The following is a 10,261-nucleotide window of genomic DNA, read 5'->3' on the forward strand; positions in this document are numbered from 1 at the left end:
ACATCTACAGGGACTTCCCTTGTGGTCCAGTGGTTAAGACTCCACGCTTCCACTGCAGGGGGCATGGGTTCCATCCCTGGTCGGGGAACTAAGATCCCACATGCTGCACAGCCAAAAAAAAAAAAAAATTGACATGTGCAAGGATTCTCACAGTACATCTACTGAACTCTAGCAGAAGGTACCAGACTTCCAAACGGGCAAAAAAATCTCCATGTAACTGGGTATGACAAAAGAAAAAAGAAAACGAATAAAACAGAGAGAGAGAACAACAAGGTCCTACTGCATAGCACAGGAAACTACATTCAACATCCTGTGATAAACCATAACGGAAAATAATTTTTAAAAAATATTTATTTATTTATTTAGTTGCACTGGGTCTCGGTTGCAGCAGGAGGGCTCCTTAGTTGCGGCTCGCTGGCTCCTTAGTTGTGTCATGCAAACTCTCAGTTGTGGCATGCGTGTGGGATCTAGTTCCCCAAACAGGGATCGAACCTGGGCCCCCTGCACTGGGAGTGTGGAGTCTTAACCACTGTGCCACCAGGGAAGTCCCAGAAAATAATTTTTTAAAAAAAAGAATGCAAAAAAAAAAAAAAGTAGCTGCCCAAGAACAAGCCAAGATAATTTTGAGAAAAGAATGAGGAGAGACTTGCCCTATCAACTATCAAAATATATTCTAGTGGCAATGACTTTCCAAATTAACAGGTTAGATCTTGCAGCTATTCCCATTGGGAATTTGTCCTACAGATACCCTTGAACGTGGGTGAAACCATGTGCACACATGGTTACTCACTGCAGCAGCCCAGGGTATGGCAAAGGATTAGAAATGGTTACATGAACAAATGCCGATGACATTTGAATGATGAGCTACAACACAACCATAAAATAGAAAGAGAAAACACTGTTTGCCTCCAAGGCCTATTATGTGGGAAAAAGAAAAGATACAGGCTAGAGCTCTATATAGCAGCACATACTATTATTTTTGCAAAAGATGGGGAAATGTAATATGTGCACAGATTTCCTTGTATCTGGATAAAATGCCTCTGGAAGCCAAAACAGGAAACCAGATAACATTAGTCGTCTCCCGGGGAGGTGACAGTGGTGGCTGATGGACAGAGGAGGGAAACATTTCACTGCCTATGGCAATATCAAAAAAAAAAAAAAAAAAAAGGAAGATTTACAATTATAATGAATATTTAATTTTAAAAACTGTTATAAAAAGCAAATATCACTAGAATAGTGTGAAACTGACCAGTCAGGAGGGCTGCAACGCACAGGGTCTTAGGAAATCCCATGGGAAAGAAATCTAACTGCCTTTCACAATGTGTCAGACCCATCTCAAGTATACCTGTTAAGCAGAAACACGTTGGCAAACACCAGATTAACAATAATATCAAATGTTTATTGAGCAGTTGTTTGCATATCTCTCTGCTAAGCATTTGACAGATTTTAATTATTTATTTGTTTTTATTGTTGGCTGTGTTGGGTCTTTGTTGCTGTGCGCGGGCTTTCTCTAGTTGCAGCGAGCGGGGTCTACTCTTTGTTGCAATGCGTGGCCTTCTCATTGTCGTGGCTTCTCTTGTTGCAGAGCACGGGCTCTAGGTGCGCAGGCTTCAGTAGTTGTGGCACACAGGCTCTAAAGCGCAGGCTCAGCAGTTGTGATGCATGGGCTTAGTTGCTCTGCAGCATGTGTGATCTTCCCGGGCCAGGGATCAAACCCGTGTCCCCTGCATTGGCATGCAGATTCTTAACCACTGCGCCACCAGGGAAGTCCTCATTAGCTCCTGACACTAGTCCTACAAGGCAGCAAGCATGACCACCCCAAGTTCATTGTTGAAAGCTAAGGCCCAGAGAGGGGAAGCCACTTGCCTGAGGTCACACAGTGAGAAAAAGGTGAAACTGGCAATCTTATTTATATGGCATGTGGTCCTCCAGGTCCTTTGTTGATATATTTAACATATATCTTGAGGGCCTTCTGTGTTCCAGGCACTGGTCTAATTGCTGGCTGGTGATTTAGAGGTGAGCAAAGGTTCAATAGATGAATCTGACTTCTGCAATGAGTGTCTTGCTGTAGCTGCAGTCCCCAGGAGAGTGGACACTTGCTGAAGAAGGGCCCAAGGACCATGCCTCTAGCAGAGGAACTATGAGTTTTTAACCAGTTAGGGGAGATAGTGGGCTCCAAGGGCAGGAGCTGGGGGAAGATAAAAGGATCAGATTCAAGGGCCTGGTTAGCTCCTTGCTTGTCCTGGGTCCCTCAGGAACCTATGTCAGGCTCACGATCTTGGAAGGTTCTATGGTTTGAATGTTTCTGTCCCTTCAAAATCACTATGTTGAAATCCTAACACCTAACGTGATGGTATTAGGAGGTGCATAGGTCATGAGGGCAGAGCCCTCATGAATGTGATTAGTGCCCTTATAAAAGAGGCTCCAGAAAAATGCCTTGCCCCCTTGGACCTTGTGGGGACACTGTAAGAAGGCATAGGCTATGAACCAGTAAGAGGGCTTTTGCCAAAATTCAACCATGCTGGTGCCTTGATCTTGACTTCCCAGCCTCCATAACTGTGACAAATAAATTTCTGTTGTTTAGAAGCCACCCAGTCTGTGGCGTTTTGTTATAGCAGCCCAAATGGACTAAGACAAGGAAAGTCAGTTCAGAGGGGTGGGGCATCCAGACAGGAGTAAGGCACAGGGAGTCAGTGAGGCTGACCATCCCCTCTTGGGCTCCTCTTAGGGTGGGAAGCAGGAGGCCTTCTCTATGGGTACCGCCTGCTCCAATCCCCCCAAGCAGAGCTGCTGGCGGGCTTCAGCAGACACTGAACGCTGAGGCTGCCTGGCCTTGGTATTTCTCGTGGACCGTTTTGAGGATGGGTATGAGGTTCTGGAATGTCGGGCGGAAAGAGGCCTCTGCTTTCCAGCAGTTCTTCATGAGGCCATAGATCTGGGGAAGGAAAAACTGAGGCTGTGATCTCTGCTCTCTCCCTGGTCCGATGGTGGGGGCAGGGGGAAAAGGGAGGGTCTCACCTCACAGGGACATTTCTCTGGCTGTGGCAGCCTCTCCCCTCGTTCCAGCAGCTCAGTGAGCCTCAGCACTGTCATCTGCCCCTGGGTGAGGCCTATGAGCTCGATGAATTTCTACAGAAGAAACAGGACAAGCTCTTTTTAAGAGGCAGGGCTGCCTAGATAGAGGTCAAGAGTCTGAAGCCGGATGGCAGGAGTTCTAATGCCATCTCTACCACTTCTCAGCTGCATAACATTGGTCTTATGACTTCGCCTCTCTGGGCCTCAGTTCTCTCATCTGTAAAATGGGTGATAACATCTACCACCTGGGGTTATTGTGAAACTTAGATAAACTAATATCCATAGAGTAAGTCTGAATTAGGTGCTTGCTATTATTATTAAGCCTCAGCAAGTTGTTTTTGCCTGTTCAGAAACCTTTTTTTAAATTTTCCTATAAAGGCACTCTGATTGGCTTTGGGAATAAACCCTTAACATACTCTAGGCTCCTCCCCTCAGCCAAGGACTACACAGTGAGTGGCTCCCTGGAGGGCACGTGAGTCAAGCTGGGCCGATCAGAGAGTCCTGAATTATGTTGGAAAGAGAAGACCCTCCTCCCCTCAGCTGGGTCCACTGTTGCCACGACAAAGGGAAGTCTTGCTTAAGAAATGCTACCAGTGGTTAAGACTCGGTGCTTCCACTGCAGGGGGCATAGGTTCGATCCCTGATCGGGGAACTAAGATCCCACATGCCGCGTGGCACGGCGAAAAAACCAAAATGCTACCGTGGAAATCAGCAGAGCTGAGAGATGGAGAAAATGGGATTCCTGATGGCATTTGAAGGTCTAGATCAAGCCATGTTCCCACTGTCCCTTTGGGGTTTGCAAATGGCAGAATAAGCCGTTCCTATTTGAGTGGGTTTCGGTCACAATCCAAGCCCTCTGCAGTGTAACGGGCCCACTTTACAGAATGCAACTGTGAGGCTCAGGTGGGTTAAGCTCTTGCTAGGGTGGGGGAGCTGGGAACTGAATGCATGCCTCGCTAACTCCTCTAGGATGGGGTCGGGGTGCGGGCCTGGCTCTCACCGAGGGGGGGCTCTGGGTGGAGTCACAGTAGGTCAGCAGCTCATACATGGTGACCCCAAAGGACCAGACGTCGGATGCATAGTAGAACTTACACTCCTTCAGGCACTCCGGGGCATACCTGGGGAGAGAGGGCACTCAGGCCTTGGGCCAGACAGAGCTGGAGTCCTTACCTGAGTCTTAGGAGCCCTGTGGTCCCAGTTAGGGCCCCACCCTTAAGAGGGCGGGCAGTGTCACTTGACCCAGGCCCTGTCGTCTGAGACCCCGGAATCCATCTCCTCCACCCTGTCTGCTCCAGGTGACCCTGGCACCCCTCCCTCCGGCTGGGTCCCGCCGGTTACCAGAACACGGGGCTGTCCCCATCCTCGCGCACGCAGTAGTACTCATGGCCTTCGGGCACGGCCTTGGCGAGGCCGAAGTCCCCAATCTTGACCAGCCTGTTGTTGTCCAGCAGCACATTGCGTGCGGCCAGGTCTCGGTGCACGTAGTGCTGCGCGTGCAGGTAGGCCATACCCTGGGGGTGGGGTAAGTCAGGATCAGCGTGGGGGCAGGACCGGGCCTGAGAAGCAGTGACCAGGATGGCCAGGGGACAGTCAAGTTGGCGGGGACCAGGCGCGAGAACGGGCAGGATGGCAGCTGGGGCCAGAGCGAAAAGGAGCAGAGCCGGACAGCAGAGGTGGAGCCACATGGGGGGCTCCCCCGGGGCAGGGGGTGGGAGAATTGGGAGGGGGGTGGGGGCCTGGGCCAGTGGGGGTGTGGCCAGGTGATCTGCTGAATGGACAAGGATGGAAGAGAGCAGGCCCAGGGGGGTTGGCGGGGGAGACAGGAAGCTCAGGCCAAGCCCAAGAAGTGGGCAGGCTCTGGGAGCAGGGGCAGGCAGGCCCACCTCACAGATCTGCTGGGAGAAGAGCAGCAGCTGGGCCAGCCCGACGTTGTGCCGGGGCAAGTAGTCTCGGAGGCTGCCCAGGGGCACATACTCCATGACCAGCTGTACCGACTTCTCGCCTGACACCGGAGAGGAGCGGCCCGTAAGGGTGGTAGAGACCTGGACCACAGGCTGCCCACCCTGCACCCCCTAACCCAAGGTGGGGAGGGAAAACCAAGATCCATCCTCACTAGGACCAGTCCTCAGATGGGGTGGACCCATCCTGAACCCGTCCACAGGCAAGGGAGCTGACGGTGGCTCCCACCCATCCTGGCCCCAGCAGAGCGCCTAAGGATGGAAAGGAGGCGGCCGGGCCTCGCCCACCTCGGTGTCTGCAAACTGCATCCTCCAGCCTGGGGCTGAGAGGCTCTAATTGGCCAGGTCCTGCTGGCCCCGCCCACCAAGCCACACCCAAGACATAGCCCCGCCCTGTTATAATCTATCTCTAGGCCCCGCCCACCTTGGTCCTCGCAGCAGCCCTTGTACTTGACAATGTGCTCGTGGTAGAGTGTGCGCAAGATTTCGATCTCTCGCCTCCAGCCTGTACGGAGCTGGGGACCGCAGCCTGCCTTGAGGGCCTTCACAGCCACCACCTCACCAGTGCCGTCATTGGTTGGATCGTAGCAGTACAAGCTGACCTTTCCGAAGTGACCCTGGCCGGAGCGTGCAAGGAGCATCAGCCCCACCCCCAGCTCCCCAGGCCCCACCTCCAGGCAGGTTTGTTTGGAAAATCCAAGGCCCCACCTACTCCATGTGGATGGATCCCCTTGGGGCTGAGGCCTCCCTTTCAATTCCCCGGGGCCTCCCTTGAAGCTGACAGTCTCTAAGGCCAGGGCCTTCGAGCAGCCCATGCCCCGCCCCCGGTCCTCCAGGCCTCGCCCTTACCTCACCCAGATCCCGGATCTTTTTCAAATAGCGCTTGTGGAAAACCGTAGGATCTGACACCGATGAGTCCGGGTTCACAGACAAGACATCAACGAGATCTGGAAGAGCTACAGTGGGTGAGTCTGGAACACAGACCCTTCCCCAAAAGGGTCCACACTTGGGGACGCAGAAAGCCAGCTACTGCTATCCCCAGCATCCGATCCCAGAGATAAGGAAAGTTGTTTTGTTTTGTTTTTTTTTTTGCAAGGGCTGGAAAATTCCACTTATTGTCCAAAACACAGAGCTGGCTGCACCATAACCAACACCTGGGATGTTCTGAGATTGGGTAAAGGGCCCAAACTTTTCATTAATAACTAAAAAATTTGCCAGGGTCTAATTCATCCAAAGAAGCCGTGGCTCTCCCCAAGCAAAACATAAAGGAGAGCTTGGGGCTTCCCCTCCCCCTTACTTAAGTGAATTAGAAACCGGCACACACCCTAAGCCACTGTACAGAGTCTTGGGTGCACCATGCCTGAGTCAGCAGGGATCCCAGCCCCTCCCCCACCTCCAGGGTCCCCGCCCTGGAGTGATGCTCACTTTGGGGCTGCAGCTGAGTGAGGTCACGCAGGATGGTGCGGAAGGATGGCCGCTGGGCTGGCTCATAGGTCAGGCACTGGCTGGTGAGTATGGCCAGCTCTGGGCACGAGGGCTCAGGCAGCTTGTGCTGCTTCTGGTAGAAGCACTCTTTCTGTTGGAGAGGGGACCGGAAGGAGTCAGTGTACACCCTCAGTCCCCTTCCCCAAGAGGCAGAGTCAGGTCCCCGGAGCAGGGCTAGACCAGCCAGGTCCTTGTTCTTGTCATTCCCATATTACAGATGAGGCCACTGAGCCTCGGCAATGGGATGCAGACTTGCCCACCACCGCAGAGTCAGGATTGGAACCCAAGTAGAGCAGGCTGTGCTGTGCTGGAGCATCTCACACTTGGCCCTTCCTGCCCTGCCTTCCACCCACCTCTGCTCCCAGGACGCTTTTGCATACTGCAGCTCCCTGAATGCCCCAAAGCCTTCCGGCCTTTGCATAGGCTGTGTCCACCACCTAGGCTGCTCTTCCTAGCCTGGGACACTGATATTTCTGCACTTAGAGTAAAACCTCCTCTGGGAAGCCCTGCCCCATCCCTCAGCTGGGTCAGGGGCATCCTCTGGGTCCCCTTCCTCCCGACAGCCCGTGCCTCCCCCTTGATGCCCTGGTCACTCTGCCTAAAGCATGTGATCTATTTGCTTTGTGCCATAACGACCTTATGAGGTTGGGACTGCAGTTCACTGCAACTGACAGATGACCTGATGGAGTCCCAGAGAGATGAGGCTGCACAGCCAGAGGAGAGGCAGCTCTGGACCCTGAATGTACCCTCTGGACTCCTTGGCGGTGCCAGCCCTCTTTGTGGGAAGGGCCCAGGGGTCCCCTGGACATACCTCGGAGGGGCTGCGGCCCTGCAGGGGGGCCTCCCCATCGAAGCAGATCTCCAGGAGGGTGGCACCAAAGCCCCACTTGTCGGCTGCAGTGCTTAGGCTGTTGGCTCCACCGGACAGGCACTCAGGGGCTGTCCAGGGGATCCGCTCCACCCGTTCTGGGGGCCAGAGTCAGAGGTCAGCAAGGTAAAAGGAGTGGGGGAAGCCTGCCCCTATGCCCAGCCCTGCCTGCGTCCTCACCCTCCCTGGAGAGGGCGCTCAGGCCCACACCGGGGTCACTCAACTTGATGAAGGGGCTGGTGCCCTCCGCCAGCCCCAGCCGTGCCAGGAGGATGTTCCGGCCACACACGTTGCTGTGAACCAGCCTCTTGTCTTCCTGGGGTAGGAGGGAAAGGAGGCGTGGCCACTGGGGGCTGTAGACCCCACCCCTACCCCATCCCACATGGTCCCCCCAGGGACAGCCCAAGTGAAAAAGACAATCATGGTCGTTATGGAGATGCCAGTCCATTGTCATAGTGACAAGGGAGCACTGGGTCTCCAGTGGGTCCTTCCTGTTTTCCCAGTGCTGGTGGCCAAGGCTCTCAGCCGGGGACAAAAGGCCAGAGGACCCTATTGCGGTCCTCAAACCCATGGCAGGCATGCTCCTTCCCCAGGGCCTTTGCACTGGCTGTCCCCTCTGCCTGGAATGCACTTCTCCCAGATACACTCACAACTACCCACCTCTCCCCTCACCCCATGTCACCTCCAGGTCACCTTAGTGAGGCCTTCCCCAACCCACCTGTTTTAAGACATCACCTCTTCCCCAAACTGTATCAAATCCTCATCTCCACCTCTGCTTTTTTCCCCACAGTTCTTGCTACTTTCTGGCATATTTTGTAATGTAATGTACTAATTATTATTTCTCGCTTGTCCCTCCCAACTAAAATGCCAGCTCCCCAAGGACAGAAACTTCTGTCTGTTTTGTTCTCTGTTGGGTCCCCAGGGCCTAGGACAGAGCCCGGCACACAGCAGGTGTTCTGGAAACTGGGGTGACTGGACCAGGAAGGGCTGGGGAACAAATGGCAAGAGTGACAGAGGCAACTGCCACAGGGCCTTGGACACAAAGTGGAGGAGGTGGGAAGAGATGGGAGCCACAGGGGTGCGTGAGCAGAGGAGGTTCATGGGAAGATCCAGTGCGTGGATGGGTGCGTTCAGGCCTCCATACGCAACGTGGGAGCTGCCCTGGCCCTCCCCACCCACGCAGGCCCCACCCGCAGACCACGCACCAGGTAGCTGAGGGCGCTGGCCAGCTGCTGGGCCACTGCCAGCTTCCAGGCCAGGGGCACGTGGCCCCTCTCCCGCCGCAGCCACACGTCCAGGGGCCCGTGCTCCACGTACTCCGTCACCATGATGTCTGCAAAGGCCCAGCCACTGCAGGTGCTGCCCACCAGCTTACCCTCCAGGGCGCCAGGGGGCAGGACAGGGCTGGGGGGCTGGGACTGTAGGTGGGGAAGGTGTCGGGCAAGGGTGTGGGGGGAGGCTCGGGAGCGACTCTGGGGAGAGGAGGAATGCAGTACGGAGGGCCGTTGGAGGTGGGTGCAGGGTGAGGCCAGCTGAATGCTGGCATTTGGGTCCAGGGTGGGGCTGGGGTAGAGAGGAGGCTGCGAGTGAGTGACAAAGGTCAGGACGGGACTGGGGAACCGGGGAGAGGGTGCAGACGAGTGGAGGGAGTGGAGCTGGAGGTTGAGATCCCACAGGGCTGGGGCTGCCTGTGCAGTGAGAGGTGCGCAGGCTCGGCACGTAAGCCAGCGTTGTGGGGAAAGCAGGAGAGATGGACACGTGGCGCTGAGGTCGGCGGGTCTGGGGGCGGCCGTGGGCACCCTGTACAAGGAGGTACGCACAGAGTAGCGGGAGAGCAGGGGGAGAAGCAGGGGCTGAGGTTTGGGAGGATCGGGATGGCCAACAAGGCTGGGGTCTGCATGCTGTCACGGTATTGAGGGGGTCAGAGGATACACAGGGGCTGGATTGTAGAGGTGTTTGGGTGGTAGATGAAGCTAGGGATGCAGTCTAGAGTCGGGGTGTAGGTAGATGGTTGGGGCGTAGGCAGGGATCACGGAGCTGCTAAGGGTCATGGTGTGGACAGGGTTTAGGCTGGAGGTGAGAGTCGATGGGCACAGGCTGGGGTGCATTCAGGGGTGGGGTGTAGGTCAAAGGTCAGTGTGCAGTCAGGGATAAGGATGCAGGTCAAGAGCATAAGTGGGATCGGGCTGTAAATGGGGCCGAGTGGGGTGGGGTGTGTGTGTATGTCGGGGGTGGGGCAGGGCTCACTCACTGTCGGAGCCCTGCATGTAGATGCCGTGCACGAAGACCAGGTGCACGTGGGAGACCTGGCTCATGAGGCTGGCTGTCTCGTAGAAGGCCTGTGGGGACGGGGCAGGTTAGGGGGCTGCAGGCCCTGACCCTGACCCCCTTCACCCTGCCCCCCATCCCCTGGCCATGCTCACTCACCAGGGCGATGTCACGGTGACTGGGATCTAGCACCTTGAGTACCACTCGCAGCTCCTGTTCACAGCCCGCCCCGGGCATGGGGGGGTCCCCGCCATCCACCTTGTCCTCCTCGGGGCCTCCGCCCCCCACTCGCAAGAGGCCCTCATACACGTTGGTCCTCGTGCCCTGGCCCAAGTGGGACAGCTGGGGGGACATGGTGTGGAAGATCTCCATGACAACGGCTCCAGGCTGCCTCTCTGGTGCCCCACGCCCGCAGGGGCCACCCCTGCGCCACGCACCTGGGTGATGTCTTCCTGGCGGACCTGGTGGAATCTGAGATGGCTGAGGTTGAGTGGCCTGCTGCTGGCCCGAGGTCCCCGCGTGACGATGAGGTTGGAGATCTCTGGGGATGGAAGCAGTCCCTGAAAGTTGTCACGGAGGAAGAGGCCCCCCCCCCCCCCCCCGCGAC

At 55.6% G+C, this 10,261-nt stretch overlaps 1 protein-coding gene across 1 annotated transcript in view; it reads right to left on the reverse strand.

Moving 5' to 3' along the window:
• Positions 1-2,800: 2,800 nt before the first annotated feature.
• Positions 2,801-10,261, reverse strand: part of TYK2 (tyrosine kinase 2) — an 18,860-nt gene continuing 11,399 nt past the window's right edge. The window contains exons 10-23 of the mRNA XM_007460662.1: positions 10,092-10,195; positions 9,814-9,996; positions 9,638-9,725; positions 8,592-8,719; positions 7,567-7,702; positions 7,330-7,484; positions 6,459-6,609; positions 5,883-5,980; positions 5,458-5,650; positions 4,959-5,077; positions 4,414-4,586; positions 4,076-4,193; positions 3,019-3,129; positions 2,801-2,935 (exon numbers count right to left, since the gene is read on the reverse strand). Coding sequence (XP_007460724.1) covers positions 2,801-2,935; positions 3,019-3,129; positions 4,076-4,193; positions 4,414-4,586; positions 4,959-5,077; positions 5,458-5,650; positions 5,883-5,980; positions 6,459-6,609; positions 7,330-7,484; positions 7,567-7,702; positions 8,592-8,719; positions 9,638-9,725; positions 9,814-9,996; positions 10,092-10,195 — 1,892 coding nt within the window. The remainder of the gene's footprint in view (positions 2,936-3,018; positions 3,130-4,075; positions 4,194-4,413; positions 4,587-4,958; positions 5,078-5,457; positions 5,651-5,882; positions 5,981-6,458; positions 6,610-7,329; positions 7,485-7,566; positions 7,703-8,591; positions 8,720-9,637; positions 9,726-9,813; positions 9,997-10,091; positions 10,196-10,261) is intronic.

The sequence above is a fragment of the Lipotes vexillifer genome, unplaced genomic scaffold (assembly GCF_000442215.2).
Source record: "Lipotes vexillifer unplaced genomic scaffold, Lipotes_vexillifer_v1.1 scaffold1011, whole genome shotgun sequence".
Classification (NCBI taxonomy): domain Eukaryota; kingdom Metazoa; phylum Chordata; class Mammalia; order Artiodactyla; family Lipotidae; genus Lipotes; species Lipotes vexillifer.